The sequence below is a fragment of the Bradysia coprophila genome, unplaced genomic scaffold (genome assembly GCF_014529535.1).
Source record: "Bradysia coprophila strain Holo2 unplaced genomic scaffold, BU_Bcop_v1 contig_232, whole genome shotgun sequence".
In the NCBI taxonomy this organism is placed as follows: Eukaryota; Metazoa; Arthropoda; class Insecta; order Diptera; family Sciaridae; genus Bradysia; species Bradysia coprophila.
The window spans coordinates 16568107-16589140 of record NW_023503493.1 but is presented as its reverse complement, the minus strand read 5'-3'; the positions used below and the strand labels follow the sequence as shown (position 1 = coordinate 16589140).

Here is a 21034-nt window from a genome sequence, read left to right as displayed (position 1 = left end):
TAAAGTTGAAATTTTTGGTTGAAAAGTCTTAGTTGGGAACACTGACAGAGTTACCCTGCCCGAGTGAAGGCGAAGAACAACAACGTTCTTATGGTATTTCATAGCTGGACTCCTCAGCTATTCACTACAGTTAGCAGCAATGTCTTCTGTTCCCAACTGCCCGAGATATCTGTCAACATTGTGTGCAATTTCATGCTACTACCCCAAAAATCAAAAATCAGCCTAGAGGCAAAACAAAATGAAAATACGACCCACCCTAATTAACAATGAAGGGTAAAACGTTTTTTTCCTTAAACACCGCTATCACCAATTCATTTCTCTAGAACTTAGAGATTGTAAGGGCTATGGCATGTTTTTTTTGTTGTATTCTGGATTTTGGGAATATTGAGATAGAGGCAGGTCAGATGCTAAAATTTTATCACTCACTCATGCATCATGCTTTATCACAGCGTAATTCACAAAGTGACAGTTTCCCTTTACAAAATGTGTGATTTTGATGAGTCATTGTGAATCACGCCGGCGAAAGATACCTAGCAGCTCTGAAAACAAAACTCATTTCCCGGGGACTTAAGTTGAATTCACTGTCGTCCTTTTGCCAGCCGTCTTTTGTTTTCCAGTCGTTTACTTGACAGTTGAAATTAACACAATGCAAAAGTCATCTTCGCGAGTGCACATTATGTTTTATTCCCGGTATCCGATTCAAGATTTCCCGGATTTCCCGGTATCCAAAAACGTAAAAGTGACTTCCCGCAACATACATTTCCCGCTGGTTTGCGCAGCTATAATTCGATTTCCCGGTATCCTAAAATTTTATTCAGAAATTTCCCGGTATCCTGGATACCACCGATACACATAATTTGCACACGCGGTCATCTTAACTATAGAAACTTCACGGTCTAAGCGGCGGCAAAACGGACGACTTTGAATTCAACTTTAGTGAGTAATTAGTAGATTATGTAGTTTGGAGCTTTATCTGTTGTCTTGTGTTGGTGCAGCCATTGCGTGCGGTGGGAAATGTAAAAGTTCCAAACAAGGGGATATAATTCACTATATTTACGCATGATGACCAAAACGTTCAGTAAAACACGTCTAGTTCCAGAAAAATAGATTATCGTCTTTAATGTTTAACCAAACGGAGAAAATGTAATACGTTACGTAAACACAATGAATAGAATTATTGCTAAAAAAATGTTGACTTATCTTTGTACAAAATTAAATCAAGACTTTAATCGTTCATAATAATAATAATCTAAAACAAACAAACAAAAAATTCTGCGATTACTTTATAATATTGTCTTGGTAGAATTGAAAATGTACATTCCATTGAAATAATTATGACCAAATCACTACAATTATTAATTTTAATATTTACCATTTTTCTTTTCATTATTTTAAATAATATAAATTTCGGAATATGATTCCAGGACGCAATTGTAAAGGAAGTGAATAGAAGAAATATTTTTTTTTTCATCAAATCTAAGAGTATATTAACGTTGAGATGATAGAAAGTTTTTGAAACGTTTCATCGTTGTTAATCTAAATTAAATTTAAAACCAAAATAAAAAAAATAAAATGAAAATCCAAAAAAAAACAAAGCTTCATTTCACGTTACAATATTATATAATGCGAAAATAGGGAATCCCTAATAGGAAATTCCTCTTCAGGCGGTATGAAAAGCGGCATAAAAACCATGCATGTCTTTATTTTCTTCGAAAAATCTTAATGTGTAAAATTCACGCATTGGGGTTTCATGCGATGAGCCTACGCGCAAACTATACGCAAATCGGACAATAAAAGGTCCGATTTAATCACCACCTAAAAATACTAATTTTCGCAGAGCAAATTTGAAAAGAGTGAGGTTTTCCTTCGAGGTTAAAATGGAAAATTGCAACTCGTACTGATAGAAGAGCAGTTCTTGCGATCGGAATTTTGAATTTTAACCATGGTTTGGGTCAATTCAATATGTACTTTTGTTAGATCAACTAAACAAATGATAAACTTTTCACTTTAAAGTTCAGGTTTTCTTTGCATTGAAAGATTGAATGTGTGCTACTTTTTAAGGTGAAAGATGTGTTTGCATCGGGAAAAATCTCTTCCTCGTCAACGGTGATACAGATAACCATTTTACTTACATAATCACCCGATGACAGTTGCGTTAATTTTCATTTCTGCACGTAATATTATGGACCGTCTGGGGCCGTATGGGCCGTCTTCGGAGTAAGATATAAATTTTCCACACGTCAACACATCATTATATCCAATCAAGAACGTGTTACGCATGTGGGAACGAGTCACTCGAATGTGACACTGATCTGCGTAAATTAAAATTTTGTGTGCACTAAAAACCGTCTACTACCTTCACTTACTCCTGCAATATTCCATTTTGATCTCGCTGGTCGATTTAATTAGTTTAAATTAACAAATTATATTTTGCTAATTAATTGATTCTTATTTAGGATATGTTCATTCAAGTTGTTGGAATAAATTTGTCTTTTTTTGTCAAATTTAATCGAAAAATAAATCTAGGCTAAAAGTACGGTGGAAAGTTGATGAGATGCAATAAAATTCCATCAAACATTTGATGGGATTGGAAAAGGCACATTTGTCTCAGGTTAGTATCGAACTGAATATTTTGTTGTTGTTATATTTCTTAAGGCACAAAAAGGTTTGCGAATTGGAAACAACATTTGTTTGCTTTTAAAATTTCCACAAGAATATTATTTTTTAGGAGCTATTGTGCATACATGACTACGATATATTTTTTTAGAGAGCCCGCCATTATCTGTATATACCGGCAGTTAATATAGAATGACACTAAATTAGGTGTCTCGTGTATAATTGCATCTCAGATCTTTATGTTATTGTCATTTGACGTCATTTTTCTCATTAATTTTTAGCAGGTAGATGGCAAATACGATTTTTTTAAAAGTCTAATTCAAAAAGTTTTACTTTAAACTAACCTTTAACTCACACACAAAACTAAATTTTTATTACAATTAAATTTTAAACGACCGAAGAGAAATGTAAAACAAACCCGAGGGGAAAAATGGAACAATTTAAATATAGTAGAGCATTGTGTGAAAACAATAATATTGACGTTTACGTTACCATATAATGTTAAAGAGATTCAAAAAAAATTACTTTCGCTTCATTGTTAATTTTAAATTACTATCTAACTTGCATACTATTTGGTTTTTTTTTTTAATCGCTTCTTACAATCATAGATTTCAAATTTTACTAGCCTAAAATTGTTGTGTGCATTTTGCCTGTCGGAAACAGAAACTATTCCCTCGAAGTGAATCCGTTTTTATCTTTCTTTCCGCTATTAATTCTGATTTCGTCAAATCATTGGTCCTCAAATTTTGAATTTATTTTCCTGTTTCGATGCATCCGCATTAATCGATTAACAATTCGAAGTGAACGGATCCCAATTTCTCTTTGCGATCGTGGATGATGTTTTTCGCCCATGCTTTACATTCAATGTTGATGATGATTCCGCCTACAAATTCAAAATTCAATCGTTAGACACTATTTATAACCATTAAAAATTTCACGCCCATCTCCACAGAATAGATCTTTCAATTGATCCTATCTTTTCCTGTTGTCTGGCACGTTAGACTGATGTACATAGGGTAGGACCAAGGTAAATATAGTGTGGAGACAATGCCATTCAGACTTAATTAGCTTAATTGCCGATGGCATCTTTTTTGAAAATGGTTGACTATGATTTACTCAAGGTAAATATAGTGAGGACCATACCTAACCGAATCAGATGTGCGGTGGCATGAATGTTGTTCGATACCTTCGTTGAAAGCAAAAAATGGAATAGAGAGTCCGGGCCATCTGTTGTGAGATAGTGAAAATATTTTTGTGAAATACAAGAAAATCGTAGTCAACCATTTAAAAAAAAGATGTCACTTAAGTGACTTATGTGCAGGGCCGCGCGTCTGAATTACCTCCTCACCGCGCATTAACTCCTCACTATATTTACCTTGGATTTGCTTGTGTTTCACAAAATATTTTTGTATTGAACTTTCGTGCCACCGCATATCTGATTCGGTTATAGATGATCAGGGATTGTGCACTTTATGTAACCATTGGTTTTGCAACCTCGAATATTATGGAAATGGAACATCAAAATGAGGATCTCTAAATGGAATGACTTCCTATTTAAAACCGGGAAACTTCCCGGATGAAACCAGGGAGCAGATAACCAAAAGTCTTTGATGTGAGCTACTGCTTCTCAAGAAGCAGCTACCCAAAACTCTAATCGAGACGCTAGACGGCTTTTATTAACAGTTGACGGTAATGGCGCTCATTTCATATTATGACATTTACATTGAGACACACTTGCACCATTATTATCCAGTATATTTCTAAGATCGCACCGTGCAAGCTTAAGTGAGTAATTCCGAGTGATCACAGAGTCTATTTGCTTTAATGAAATAAGCGAAACGATCGATATCGTGGTGTGAGCTCGGAGACAAGATCGATAAGACCATTTCCGAAACTCTGGTGTGTTTGTGTCAAAGTTTCCTCACATAGTGCCGGTAAATGGCAATGACAAAACCAGTAACTTTGAAAACAAGTATGAATATGAAGTGCTCTTTTATCGGTCAAGTTATTCGAAGACGGTAGCACTAAAACAGGTCACACTTCTGTGATGTGCCAAACGCATTCACTTAAAATGTGCCGAATCCTGACATTTTGCTAAACCCTAAATGTCAGCCCTTCGAAGTGAGGGCGTTAAAAAGAAGTTAAATCTTCGGGACTAAATATTATGACCCTTTACATTTGGTTTCGTGTTATTTGATGTGTAGTTTCAATGTAAGAGGGCCGGTTAGAACATAAAATTTCCACTCAAGGCTCCCAGTTCTGAAAGTTCCGCAGACTTTGCCATTGTGTCACTGTGCAGACATATATAACACAACACGCATTTCAATGGTTCTTGCAATGGGAATTCAATTTCGTTGACACCTTAAATTCGCCTCTGAGCTAGCAATTGTACACTTGAATTACAACCCCAAATACCGACAAGTAAATGTTCTTCTCCTATCCTATACTTCATTTCGCCTGTATGTTACGAAAAATACTTACGAACTGGTCTGGCGAAATGGACAGCGACCAAAGGACTCAAATAACCTTCCGAATTTTCGTATGGATAATAGTATCCGGGAAATCCACGTCTCGGAAAATATTCAATCGGACCGATATTTTCCACATCAGCCGGATTTTCGCCTTCACACGACACCCAAATTGTATTTAACTGAAAATATAAAAAATGATTCAATCAGTCCACGTATCACCCCATCTTGTCAATTCGCAATTTTTACACACCTCAAGCGGGTCCTGTTTTGCGATGTATTCTTTCAAATTACTCGGCATTTTCTCTGGCAGACCGATTGTCTGGTTGTAGTACTCCGGAATCCAACCGTAGATTTTATTCAGTTTCAAGAAGACACACGGTGAGCTCTTGTGATAACTGTAATTGTTTTCTAGTGTGCACACCTCGAAATCCTTGATGTTAACATCGCATACTTGACCAGCTGGCGGCGGGGATGTATATTTACAATTGTAAATATTTTGTCCTCGGCCAGGCGTCAAACCCGGTGTTTTGTATACTAAAAATATGGATGAAAATTTGAATTTTTGTGTGTTATTTGGCGGGAGAAAGTTTTACGGTTGATAAAGACATAAAGAAAGAGGAACATGGTGCTTCAATATTGATTACATAAATAATGTAACGAAGCACATAAAGTGAGTTTATAATCATTCGATAGATAAAGAAATTTCTGTTTGAACAGCACAAACATTGAATTTCATTCATTCATAGAATTCGTTGATGAGTTCATTCGTATTACAATTTTTCTTGCGCAATTATGTGAAACAGTGAGTTGAGTGTGAACAACAGTTCCTGTACGTCATTAATCTGTTCGTTATGTTAGTTCTATTCTACTACGAAAGCTAGCGTCGACTCTAAATTGAGAAAATGTTATTTTCGTCTTGGCCTACATCCAAACGTGTCTGCATTTTCACAAGAGACGATTTTTTAACGAATGCATTTACAACAAATTTATGTTCACATTGCAATGTTGTTCAACAATTTTTCTTCGACGTCATTATATGTGTACCTTCTAAGAAAGATGTTAAAGCATCGGTCCAAACTTTGTAGTTCTCATGATCCGTTCCTTTGTACCAAATTAACGTACTCTCCACATTATCTTCTGGGGGCAGCGGACGAAATCCAAGACCTTTATGGAAATAAAACCAACGTTTAACACCGAGCCCAAAAGCGAAATGAATTCCAAATTTTACCTGGATTTGTTCCAATGATTGACTTTTCCAACTTCCATTTTGGAATACGTGGATCTAGCGTTTGGAAGAACACCCACATGCATATTGCAACTAAGGCCGCTAATACTCCATAAAATATTGTGTAGAAGATACCGATTTTTGCTGCAAATAAAAGTAAACAAAAATCGTTAAAATAACATTCCGATAATGTAAATAATGAAATGTAAAGGTTCGACGACCTGTCGTGATGTTGGTAAATGGTTTCGAGTAAATTGTAATGTTAATATCACAACCGAATAAGATTCTTAGTTACCTCCATCGGTTTGACTTTATGGAACCAACGAAACAATAAGTTATACGACTGGGTACGAGAATCATTCAGATTTCAGAATAAGACTCTTTAATGTACAGAAGAGTGTATGGATTCTAATATTCTTTTCTATTTCAATGACAGTAAGCCCGAAAATGTGTAAGAAGGTATAATATACTCCCCATAGGTATACTGTACATTAGGGGGGTCCAGAATCGTATGGGAAAATAAAAGTTTCGAGAAAGTTGGCGGACCCCGGGGAAAACGAACCTATATGACCCACTGATAAAAAATATATATGGGGCCGACTCGATCCGAATCGATTTAGGGGTCGCTCAATGACGAAGTATGTGAAAAACCACGAAAATGAGGGTTAATGAAAAATTGAACGTAACTAACAGATGCTGAGGTCACTTCTTAAGGTGAGTTGGATTATTTCACTTCAGAATAATCCAAAGAGACCGATTTAATGATTTGTAAGTGCATTCGCAGCTCCCAAGTCAGTCATAGATTCGTAATCTGTTCACTCAGTCTTTGGGTTCTTCCAAAACATTTATGGGATGTGCATCGGATATATTCATGTCTAACGAGAGCTTATGGCATAAGCTTTCATTGCAAAAAGAAATTTTTTCGAAAACAATTTTTTGAAGCTATATAGAAATCGATTTTGGTGCAAAAATGTCAGGGTCGTGAACTCAGGCAATTTTCAAATGACTGTTACGTCAAGACACCAACTTGAAACTTATCTTGTGTGGGCTCGTTAGAAAGCCACTGTCATTACCTTTACAACGACACCTAACACTTAATTTAAATAGTGACCTCGCCTGACTTTGTATTACTTGGAAATTATATGTCGATTTTTGTCTATATCAATATTGTTAGGTGTGCCCAGACGATATAAAAATTCCAAAAAGTGGAACCAACGCATTTTTGTTGCTTTTGCATCTAATCTAAGTTGTCTGGACCAAAAAAGTTTGATATTGTCGTTAAAAAAAATTTCTCATACAAAGTAATGGAAAAAATGTATGGAAAATTTCAGTGTTTTTTCACACATTTCGTCCTTGAGCGACCCATAAACCAACTCGGATCGCATCGGCCCCATATACAATTTTTATCAGGAGGCCATAAAGGTTTATTTTCCCAGGGGTCCGCCAACTTCCTCGACACTTTTATTTTTTGGACCCCCCTACTGTACATCATACCCGAATATTCATGCTACTTGTAAGTATGTTTGTGTTTCATCAAACGGAAGTTAAATACACCGCCAGTTGAACTAAAATAGAGCAGATAACTTTTTGCCAATAATTCTCTAGTGATCATTTTTAGAAAAATTAATTTTAGATTTATCAGAGTTTTGAAAGTCATCGATGTCCTAAATTAAGTACTTCCCAATCAATGATATTTTGGCGTGAAATTTGAATTCGCTAAGGGATTTTCAACTTTGAGCCAAAATATCATAACCTCTGGAAGTCTGGAAACACTTTATTGACTCGGAACATCGATGACTCTTAAAACTCTAAAAAATCTCAAATATATTCCAAACTGAAAAAAACTCACTGTAATATACAATATTTGGAAACACGACCATCTGAATAGAAAATACTACCAACATTCATTTGAATTAAGAACTTTAAAGCAATGTAGCAATGCATCGAATAAAAGACAAGAAGTTTCAGTCTGATAAGTAAAAGAATGTAGACTATAAATTGGATGAGGGATCCACATTGGGGACAAACTTTTTTTTTGCAAAGTGATCGGAAGATACAACGGAATTATTTTAGCTTTGCAGATAATTTCTCAACATTGTGAAATGATCACCGAGCAGAATTCATAATGCCAATGCATTTTTAGGAAACGTTGCCAAAATGAATGAGTCTGCGCTACATCTTCTCTTTTCATTTTGCAAAATTACATTGTGTTTGAGTTCTCATTTATTAAATTGTCTTTATTATATAAATGTTACACAACATTCTATTGCGTTTTGCTATATGGAAGATTTTCAAAACCAGATTTGAAGGGAACTGTAACAGGTTTTTTATTCTGAATGCGAATCAACTATTAGTGTGGTGTATTAGGATGAAAATGGTTCTTCTACAATCGGCGTGTCGGTGTGAAAACACCTTTTTCAGTCTAGCGTCTGTCAGGAGAAAATATTATTTCGGTTTCCAGATGTAGCATTCGCAGAACTTTATTTAAAATGAGTGCAAAGCATCGTTACGACGGTACATGCTCCAAAACCGTTGTAACTCGAAAATTGCCTGGAAGCCCGGAGATGTTTTAAATGTAACTCACTCTTTTTTTTTTAAATATAAATTGTGAGTGCGTTGAAGATAAATCAGCCGATCAACAATACCTATTTTGTGCTTTCGTTGTTGGGAACAAACTTATGCAGCTACCAGCAAAACGCTATGTACGGGTTGATTGTAAATTTCCCATTATGCACTCGACTATTTCAGTTTTTTTTTATCATATTTTCTGGTTTGTCCGTGCTTTTGCTTGCTTTAAATTACACTTGCTTATTTAGCATATTAAAAAAAATGAAACATTGTGATCAACCATATATCAAAACCACAATAAATGATAATCGCTCATATAGTACACGGTTTGGTTACAGTTTTTTGTTGATTATAAATTATAAAATGCTATGAGTATTGCCTTCGAAATATTTATTACTGAATTTAAAACTAATGCCAACAAATGCAATTTATATTTATTGTTTTCATTAAATAAAATAAAATTAACGCAAAATTCCGTAAGGTAAATGTTTGCAACATAAATGGTAGTATGAAAATAAGTCGAAAAAACAGGCAAACAGACGTCATTAATCAATTAACGAGTATAGTCGCTAGTGGTAATATAACAGACAGTCAGTTGACGTACTTTGACCTCTTTATAATTACACTGCTGTAATGATGATTACACAGCTATACAAAACAAATGTGTCATGAAACGTTTATTGCTCACATTTCTTTAATTAGAATATTCGTCTGGATGCACTGTTCAAATAATTATTTCATTTGAAATGAAAATTTCTCTTTGTATGACTTCGTATATTATCGCTGGAAACAATACAGACGATAACTTCGGAAACGATTATAATGAACTATGCTGCAATTACCAGGTATATGAATAGTTACATGCTACATATGTCGAAAAGTGTGCTTTTCATGTTTCAAGCACTACTTTCGACTCCCTCAGCATGTAATAGTATTTTACATGACTAGAGATAAAAATGTAAAGTCTCGTTTCCATGTGTTTAATGACCTCGGCTACGCCTCGGATCAACTAAACTCACTCGGAAACTCTACTTTTCATCATTATATTAGAATTACTCTTCAAGCCATTTTAATTTTATTAATAATGTGGATGATGAAGTATTACAAATTTCTTATAAACGAAATAATGACCTTAGACCCTAACTTATTATTTAACTTAGTCAAAATTCAAAAGTAGGTACTAAGATTAACATTTAACAAAGATAACAGTTTTTGGTTTTTGACAGAAGATCTTGATTTTGTAGCTGGGGAAAAATAGTTCTAGATGAGATCGAGCGGTCGTGGTTAACTGATGTCATGGACGAGTCATCTCGCGAACTATCATCCCATTGAATATAAATGAGAGTGGGTAACTATTCGAAGTGTCGGTGACTATACAAATGACAACAATATTAAAGTGTGATTGACTATTACTATGTAATTTATCGAGTAATTGTCGATCTCATTACCAGTGAATATTTATTGGAAAAACCTTCGATTTTCGCAATGAAACGTGAACGTGATATGCAGTTTAATATGTACAATTTGTGGTTGCTTCTGTGACAACTGAAGTGTTACGATTGTATCAATACAATATGATTAATAAGTAATTAATTATTACTGAACATTTACTGAAGTTCTTTTTCTCATTCATTGGACATAATCCAGGGCCTATTTTAAGGAATTTTAGGGAATTTAATTCTTTTAAAATAGGCCCTGACAGAACCCCATTATAAACTTTACTTTATCAACTAATTGATTGTATCGAATTGGAACTCTACTCAATCCTATAGGAACCGGTTTCATACACACTCCAACATTGTTAAACATTTCAATGTAAATCTCCTAAAAGGCCTGTTCTGTCCATTCATTATTCGTCTCTAAAAAAAACCATGTACGAAGGGTGCAAGTTTTTCAAAAACCAGATTCGTTATAGCGAACCTCTCATACATCTTGTGCACCCTTAATTCAGAGTGTAAACAATAACAAAGAAGAAGGTAAAACGGTTACATACGCAACAAGTAATGGAACAACTCTTTCAAAGAGTATAGCATGAGTACCTATGCATGCCATTACCTCGATTGTTAACTACGTTGTTAAAAAGTGATTCTCGTCAAATGGAGAAACCATTTACATTCCTCAATTGATGTAAAGAAATGTGTGATATCGTACAAGATACACGTTTAAATTAGCAAGTCCACCCAACAAAATATGCAGCATTTCCATCAGCAATCGTTCATCGTTTGAAAATATAATATTCATCAGTGGTATACACTGTATGTATACACAGAGTGGTATAAAAACAATGAAATTCTCTCAGGTAGTATGGTATAAAATTGCCGACACACCTGTGTTTTGTTGTGTTTGTTTATTTTGTTTCAAAGTGTATGGCTTGTAGATGGTGGTATAACGCACATTATAACAATGTATACGTACGTAATAAGTGTTGTTGGTATCCATGATAAATAAACATATTTAAGAAAGCATTTGATCGTTAACTATGGATGCCATTTCGGTCAAGCTTAAATAATCGAATTATTATTAAGCGAAATACTTCCAAGCCGTAAATTGGCTATGTTTAACTCATCACAGGAAAACAAATCAAATAAATAGTAGATTACTATATCAGTGAGGTAATGAGATATCTTGTATCCAGAGGAGTAGAACTATCCGAGGGCGTCAGCCCGAGGTTCTTTTTCTCCACGTGATACGAGATGTCGAGTTACCTCCCTGATATAGTATAGTATGCTATTTTAATTTACGATGGTGGTAAAGACATTTCCCTAGGGAGGGTAATGCCTTATTACCTCCTCAGTTAATTAAAATAAAATTTCCACTGCACTTATGAGTAATAACATGAATAACCAAATAATCATCGCACGTTGTCAGCGAGCCAACAAAACGGTTTTATTTATGGATATTTTTCATATTACTGTATGATCGCTAAATAGTGCAGCTTGCAGAATTTATCACACATTTTTCATTAAAATATTTGGTCAATCTTACCCCATCCGGCCTTTGATTTTCCTAAATATAATCCCTCCTGTTTATTGTACAAGAAACGTCTTAGACTAAAAGGCGGTGGCCTCTCACGAATATTCGTAAATGATGACGAATCTATTTGGTCGGGTCCACCAGATTTCTTCATTGTATTACACCAATAAAAATATTGACGATTTTTCTTAACAATTAACGAGATCCACTGATCACTAGTACACTAGCGTAAATAATTCACTTTTTCGCTAAAATTATGTAATTTGGCTCACTAAAATATGTTTCTACTAAAAAAAAAAGAATTTCGAATTAAATGTTGGCGTGTGAATAAAGGGCGCGCTGTTTTACGTGAGCGCACAATATATCTTGATCGAATTCATATAACGACTGGTTTGAATGTAAATGACGACTGGATTTTACACAATTCTTGTTTCATTACTCTCTTATGCTTTATACCAGTAGAATTTATGACGAAAAATATTGCAGTGTCGTAATTGGGTATGTTATTGAAAATCTTTCGAGTTCGTTGTTTTATGTAACTATGAAACAACTTGCGCCATAAAGGTAGATGTTTCTAATTGACTTGAAATCATATAAGGAACTCTATGTTGGGTCCCTACCAATTAATCTTTTTATGTCTTGTCTTCAACAATTAATTGTTCATCGGCTTTTGGATGAACAATGTTCACTGAACATGCTGCGTTACTTAACGCACCACTGTCTAGCGGACTGAACCGATCAAAATTGGCTATTCTTTTTCATACAATGGCTATCAAATTTTTGGTGTGTTTTTGGCCTTCTAATTGAGTGATGTCAAAGGCAGCTTCGGTGCGCCTTCTAATTGAGTGATGTCAAAGTCAGCTTCGGTACTTGACAGTGCTATGCTTATATTCAATGTTTAACTTTTCCTTAATTAGACTACACCTCTGTTCAAAATACTACGTTTCTATCGTGTTTTTAACGTTGTCATGACTATACGCAGCTAGGTACACAAAATATGGAAGTGTGTAAAGAGAGAACAACAATATGCGTTGAACGAACAACATATTAAAAGAAAAGATTGGTATAATTCCAGTTGTTAGTTAGTTTGAGTTAACCGATTGAACCCATACACTCTCTGATATATCTGTAATTTGGTAGGTTAATGATCGTTGTATATTAAGCGTTCATAATTTGTATACCCGTCAAACATTGCGTCGACATCTGACCAGCTTGTAGCCACTTGCGTTAATTGCGTATTGATTTCCGCACATCTTTTATGACTTTATGAATTGTTAATGTAATTGAAAAATCAAAGTGGCGTTAATGAGTCAGAGAACTAATTCTAGTGAATTTAAGAATTATAACTTTGAGAGTCAATTCGCCAAAACTTCGAACAACTTAAAAACAAGCCATCAGCGATTTTCGGCGGGTACACAGTAATCGATTCAGGTGACATACACGAAAAATTTCGAAATGTTTTAAAGACCACATAATAAAGAAAACATAATTATTTCGATGATTTATTTTGGTGCAAATGACTCAGGAGGGTCACCTGAATTGATTACTGTGTATCCACCGAAAATCGCTGATGGCTTGTTTTCATGTTTCATACAACTAACTTGGTTGAAGTTTTATCGAATTGACTCTTAATGCTAAGAGCGGTCCATACCAAGGTAAATATAGTGAGGAGGATAAACCGAATCAAATGTGCGGATGCACGAAAGTTCGATGCAACCGCCATCTCATATCTACGTCAAAAGCAAAAAATGGAATAGAAAGTCTCAACATCTGTTGCTTAGAGTAATCATATCTAGAGTGGTATTTCCTACGATAAAATGTGGTCCCGACATCAGTTTGTGTAAGATTCACATTTCGTACAATTTTACGTAGAGATTTTCACTAATACATGTAGGCGTTGTAAATTTTGATAGTTGTCAGTTTTGTATTTTCCAAAACGCGTACCACTATTTTGAAATTCTTGTTTCAAATCGTTAGCAATAATTACCTTTTATTATACATAAAATATGGTGCAAACGTGCTTCATTAGGGGATGTGGTAACTGTATGTAAAGTGAGTGTTTAAAAAAAAAATCCTTCTAGTAGGCACATTTAAATTTTTTGCGCTAATTTGCCCACCAATTTAGTAGGCAAAAACTCAAACTATCAAATATTACGAATTTCATGTCGGGACCACAAATTTTACGTAATTCTGTTCGTAATTTCCTCTCTAGGTATGATTACTCTAAGATCTGTTGTGAGATAGTGAAAATATTTTGTGAAATACAAGTAAATCGTAGTCAACCATTTTAAAGAAAGATGTTATTGGCATCGAACGTATGTGCTATGCCGCGCGTCTGAAGGGCATTATATCCACACTATATTTACCTTGGTCCATGCGATTCGTAACTTTTAAGATGACAACTGTCAAGTTACGAATTCTTAAATTCATGAGAATCGTCGCCCAGTGTGAATAGAATAGTTTTTTTTTAATTTGACTAGATTATTATTACTGTGCAATTCACTGCTTACAAGACAGGTAGGTAGACCGAAAATATGAACACTCCAAGTGTATATTAAGCATGAATCGCCATGACTCCGTTGAAATATCAAGTCGCGGATTTCTATTTTTGTAAATGGAGCAGCGTAGGTCCGCGTACAGGTTTGGTCTATTTTGAAGTAGATATCCTATACCTTTACGGTTGGAAAAAGTGTTGTTTTTCAATTTTATTGATCGATATGCTGTGTTCATTAGCACTCTTCTATAAGAGGGCAAGGTAAAGTTTCTTCATAAAATGTGAATTTCATTCCAAACCTTTCCTTTCCTATGCAGTAAACTAAAGTCTCAATAAACTTAGAGTTTGGCTATGTTCAGTACATTATCATTACTTTATCCAAAAGCATTAGGTAAGGTTTAATCGGGTTTAATTCGCTGAGTAAATTTGAGTAAGGTGCCTAATCTTGGGCTGGGATTAACTAATAATTTGTGCTAGTGATATTGATATATGATTCACTATTGACTGTTAAGAACATCATTCTCCAAAGGAAAAATACAATAAGTATGATTTTTTATCATGTCTAAACATTATGTCTCACGTTTTGTAGGTGAACATTTTATGAATACCCATCGTCTGTCATTCGCATCTAAATAATACTGTCCATGTATCTTGAAAGAAAGACTACCCAGGACGAATTTTAAATCTTTTCATGCTTCGGGGCCGAAAATGATGACAATTTTTCGAATTTTCTCGGGTTTCCGGCCCTCTGCATGAAAACTCACATGTGCACCTGTTTGGGACGGTTGATTTAAGGCACTTTCGCTTGTAATCCTCACTTCGTTCGGCCTACAATCCGCGAAATTGCCTAAAATCAATCGTCCAAAACAGGTACACAAATGACTATTCTTTACTGGTTCTACTTTGAGATCCTTCCATTACCAAAATATTTTACTGTGCAAGTGGGGAGCAAATGTTATAGTGCCATCTATATGCTAGCAGCGTAACTAGTAGGATTCGAATACTGGTTGTGCGAAAGCTTTACTCTTAACTTTCACTTGATATGAACCGATTCAAGCGGCTTTCTTTGGCTGAAAAATCTGACAATCGGTTCTTTATCTAGGTGAGTTTCGAAACTTCGCACTAGCAGCTCGTAGCGATAAGCTGATGTGTTAACCATTAGCCATCGTTTTTCTTTACTGATTCGTTCATTGCATTATAAACATTTCCTAAAATTAAAACATGTTTTGGAAATATTTTAGTAGAACTGGAGTATGAGGTTTATTGATTTATGTCACTGTTTATTCTGTACTTATGTTCAATCAATCAATCGTCGCCATAGTATCAATAATGATTGTAATAAATACTATTAATTAAATCTGGTGATCTATGCTATGTCTAAGAATTCCAGGCCACTAATTGTACTGGTTTATTGATAAGAGAAATATTTTCAAGTTACATGTTTTGAAATTGATCTTTTTAGTGTTGTAAAATGGATTTATCTTTTCGTTTCTTTGATACTCGGCAGCTATGACATATTATCCATTTTTTCTACTTTAATGAATGAATCGTGTTTTTTCTGAATTATTTATTTTCAATAACTAAGTTTCACGAAAATATTCAACGCAAAATAATAAAACGAAACAGAGAACGTGTTCAGATACTCACAACTGTTTAATTGTTTAGTGTAACAATAATGTTATGAGTAAAATAGCAGTTCGGTGAAAATTTAAAAACATTTTTCGTCACATGATTCTGTATTTTAATTGCTCACACAATGAAACAATTTACAAAAGTTATGACTGAGCTGAAGAACAATTTCAACTAAATTGAATTCTTTAATACTTTTAGAAATATCGGCGGTAGATTCTTGAGGAGCTATAATCAATGATCAGGGCCACTTTATACAACGACGTACCACAGACTTACCAAACGTATTTTTTCCATGGACATAGCAATTTCAGCAAATAAAGCTTGTTACATTTTACAATAGTTTATACTCCAAATACGTTTATATTAAACCCAATCTAACGAGTTATCATTAAAGAGCTGAGATACTAGACTCTAACCACATTTAATTTTCGAGCATATCGTTTTAATTCGTTTAAACATTTAGAGAAGAAAATGTTTCGGAGACGTTTCCGAAATATTGAACTCTCCATCTATTCATTCCTAACGTCTCTTTTTGGTACACATTTCCTCAAAACTTCGATTTTTTTAGGAGAATCGTACCCAAATAACGAATGTCTCTTTATTTAAATACATAGACAAGTAACATTGCATATCAAAGGTTAGAGCGAATCATTAAGTTGTTAAACTTACTCCAACTTGATCCAGTTCGGCCGAATACACTCCTGTTATCTGGATTCCATAAGAATTTAGTAAATGATTCTTTCGTTGTCATTACAGGTGGTCGACTGTAATATTGCTGGAAAGCATCGATCGTTTCATCTCCTTGATTCACCATTTTCACTTCTCAAAATTAAATTTCAAATTTTCACAGCAAACGACCAGGTATGAACACAATAAATTTTTTACTTTTAAAATTTTTCAAATTTTCAAAGCATTCACCACTAACGTGGAAACAAAAAAAAATATTTTTAAAAGCACTTCACTTCACAAAACGAATCGCAAAAGTATGAACACCGCGAGCAAAGACAGAAACACGTCAATCCACCGAGATCGTCACAATGATCTGAATTAATTCATTTCATAATCTTCCGTTCCATTGAGTGAGCTTAATGAATGATAATTTTACAATAAGATTTCTGAACGAACTAATTCAAAAAGCTGAATGAAAATTGTCTGCAATGCTATCTGAACTATTGAGGTATATCCAAATGAAATACACGGACAGATTCTTCTTTTGTACAATCTGAATTTAACCTGATACACTAATTTATGTAGGTGGGTGATACTACATGGGTTTGCTACCGTTTTTTTTTGTAAATGTCAGCAACGTTTATGATATACACTCATTTTCAAATTTATGTTGAGAGAAGAACACCGTTGTTAATAAGAGTTTAACTCAGCGCATAATTAAATTGTCAACAGCTAGCAGGACGATTGTTATTTTAACCTGTTACAGACGGCAAGCATTCGACCAGTATTATTATCGGTTCTATTAATTCCATCGATCAAAGTATTTTTAATCTGTTGATTCCAAATCTTGTACTTCAATTTTTTTAACATGCATTTTACTGTATAAATGACCATGTTACTCAGACCTTGTCATTATTTTCGCCGTCGTTATCGATAACAGATGAATAGCTGTGGGTTCCAGAATACTACACCTCAGTGGTATTATTGATTCCAAATAATCTCGTTGTTTGTAAAATAAGCGAAGTTGTCATGCCTGAGGCAGTAGCTTGTTGACTTGTCGTTGTCACGATTTCGAAGACTTTATTACATTAACAGGAACAAACGATATGATAGTCACGTAACTAAGTTTCTGTTAATGTGTAGGCGACGACACGTAGAAATCGAATTTAAACTTAATATTTGAAATGTATTAGCATACTAATAGAATATCACCATTATCTAATATTTTACTTTCTATTCTTTGATATCTTCATTTTCATTCATTCAAAATCTTCTACTTTATTAGTTGAAATATTTTTAAATGTATTTTGCTGTGCAGCTTTTGACTGAAATTCGATCGAAGTTTAGGGTTGTGGTTGACTTCCGTTTAAATATTTACTTTTCTATTAAGAAGGTGAAACGTAGCAACTATTTTCAGAACCCCACAGAAGTAAAGGATAAGTTAACGAGCGGAATCCATTACACCAGTTCTGCAATAGTATCACCAAAGTATGTATCTCTTTGATAATTCCTGCATATGAAACGAGTATAAATTGGCATAAATTGAAAAATTGAAACCATTTTCATCGACTGTTTGCAACCTCTGGTCAATTACTTAACACCATACCATTGTGATAACAATTTTTCAATTGAATACCACATTTTGTGAGCATTCATTTCATGCGGTTAGGTCTAGTTTTTTTTTGCAATGCCATACACAAGTTTCTTTAGATTAATATGCCGTACTGAAGGATAACGAAAATTCTATAACAGATACTGACTTTTCCTAGCATGAGGTTAGTTACAATACTAAAAAATCCAGCAAACCTATCAGATTTCCATAAAAAATTCTTGTAAAATTTAATCGATCTTGCTGTATAATTCCAATGTTCTTAAATTTTAACACATATAAAGGTGCAACCTTGCAATCTATATACATACACTATCTAACTACATTCTGTGCATATACGAAGCAACTGTATGTGATAAGAGGAGACAAATTATAGTAATGACGACACTTTGAGACATATCAGTAGGTAGACCGGAAATTATCTATTGACCGTACACTTATTGTTTATATCAGAACATCCTGCACATTTTGTGTTATACAAACTTTGTGCTCAATTAAGATAAAATGTGCTACATATTTGCATATTGTGAGGTTTAGATGTCAATGTAAATGATGAAAAAAAAAATTGTAGAAAATATTCAACTGTAATTGTTGATTGTAAGGGCCTAATAGACTGTGCATAGTATAAGTGTTCAGTAGTTTAGTTTACAAGGTTGCAAACACACATATAGCCTCCATTATAACAGTCCAATAAAATGTGCGAATAGATGAAATTTTTGAAGCAATTGTCATCAGCTAATGTAATGTTGGATTAAGCGAAAAGCTTTTTACAGAAAATGATGAAGGTCGTGCTTCCAAATTTATTTTCCTTTCTTTTCACGTTAAAATAATATGTTTTAATTACTTCGGTTCCACTTTAATGACTCTGCTTTTTAAACTGATTGAATGTTCTGGTAATACTGGGAAAACGTCGCAGACAGAACACAATTGAAACAGGAGTGGAATCGGAATTTAACGGGGTAAATACAGTGATGTACGAGTATATAAAGACTTCACAATAATTTATGTATATGGAAAAGAATTCACTATTTTATCTACCTAGAACAATAATTTCCCCGAGTGGTAACCGACTCGGATAATTGACTACACACCCTCAAAGGAATTGACGGAGTATCCGGTAAATAATTGTAATTGATGGAATTGACTGGAAATATATGAAATTGTAAGGAATTGAAAGTAAATGAGAGTAAATGCTGATAAGTATGATTATCGGAAAGAAGTACCAGCGAATGCAAAACCACATTATTTCCTTTTTGTTTAAATTTTAAAAGCTCCCGCGCAATAAATAACAGTGTACATTGTTGATCAGTTCCACTTTAGAACAGGTACAACGGTCTTTTATGTTCAAAAAAATGCTCACTTCGTTCGGGATACAACCCGCGAAATTGCCTAAAATATACCGTCCACAACAGATACGTAAATGACTATTCCCGCACGATATATAGTTCGGGAAAAACTGACATTTCTTAAAGAAAAAAATGTCGTATTTCAGTTGTCGGATGCACAAAAGTTTTTCGTCATTTCCTTTCTTGGTACGAAAAAAACTATTTACAATCGCTAAAATGAACTTGTTGTGCATACGTAATTTTGCACCAGCTGGTCCCATTTGGAATTGTGTCCAGCTGGTGCAAAATAACGTATACACAACAAGTTCATTTTAGCGATTGTATCTAAAATAAACAATGATATGCGATGTGAAATCATTTTACAAAACTGTCAATTGGACGGTTTAATCTAAATTTAAATTGAAAAATCTCTTCTAAAAAGTATGAGTAAAAAATAAAGATTTTGACAAAATGAGTCACAAATGTAGGACCAAATTTTAGTTTGATATAGTTTGACGATTCATTTTCTAAAATGCTTAAGGGTTTAACTTTGACTTTAAATTTATATCTATTTCGCTTATCTTAAAATAAAAAATTTGTGTCTATTTGAAAATATCGAGCAATTATTTCGAAAATTCGTGGAATTGAAGGAATTGATTGGAATTATAGGAATTGAAGGGCGAATCCGGCAAGTAGTGGTGTTGATCCGGTAATTAAAGATATAAAAGGAATTAAGAGCAATTAAAAGAAATTGACAGGAATTAATGGGAATTGAAAGGAATTGAACGGAATTGAAAGTAAATGGAGCGAATCTGGCAATTAGACAAGTTGGTCCGGTAATTGAGATAATTAAACGGAATTGAAAGGAATTAGAAATTGATTTGCCACCATTTTGGCCAGTCGGTTACCCCTCGAATTTCCCACTTATCCATCTAGAGAATTTTTGTTTATCTCAGTATATGTTCTCGGCAGACAAAAAAGTGTATGTACCTCTTGCCAAAATTGTTATCTTGACATGTGGTCATTACGAATCTCGCCTTCGGCTCGACCAGCAACGCCCACACGCCTCGATAACAATTTTGGCAGGAGGTGCACAATCTTATAGTAATCAAATCATGTAGAGCAGTCAATGGATATAGTTTGCTCTAACGTAAAATTGAATGTTCATGTTCTTGATACATAAGTTCTTAAAACCAAAAAATTCAACTCAGCAAACTGTACAAAAGAAGTTCCTAGTGGACAGCAGATGGAGCGCAATGCTTCGAAGCAGATAAAGTTTCCGTTTATATTCGTCTTCAAATTGAGCAACTTGATAAAGCTTTATTGCAGAGAGTGGTTGAAATATCAAATCGGTTTGTGTCATCAATTTAGCATATAAATCTGTTTCTAATTTTTTACATCTATCAGAACTTTTACGCGATGATTTATACTTTACACAGAAACATGTAGTAG

The 21034-nt window shown here is 34.2% G+C and overlaps 1 protein-coding gene across 2 annotated transcripts; it reads right to left on the bottom strand.

Moving 5' to 3' along the window:
- Nucleotides 1–1092: 1092 nt before the first annotated feature.
- Nucleotides 1093–17170, bottom strand: LOC119077002 (sodium/potassium-transporting ATPase subunit beta-2). 2 transcript variants are annotated; one of them, XM_037184110.1, is made up of 6 exons: nucleotides 16649–17170; nucleotides 6316–6456; nucleotides 6132–6251; nucleotides 5338–5621; nucleotides 5098–5266; nucleotides 1093–3499 (listed from the first exon to the last, which is right to left on the bottom strand). In XM_037184110.1, the coding sequence occupies exons 1-6, from the start codon at nucleotides 16791–16793 to the stop codon at nucleotides 3396–3398; spliced, it is 963 nt and encodes a 320-aa protein (XP_037040005.1). In that variant the 5' UTR covers nucleotides 16794–17170; the 3' UTR covers nucleotides 1093–3395. The 2 variants fall into 2 exon arrangements, with proteins under 2 accessions (XP_037040005.1, XP_037040006.1); XM_037184111.1 differs by lacking the exon at nucleotides 16649–17170 and adding an exon at nucleotides 11866–12260.
- Between the last annotated feature and the right edge of the window lie 3864 nt (nucleotides 17171–21034).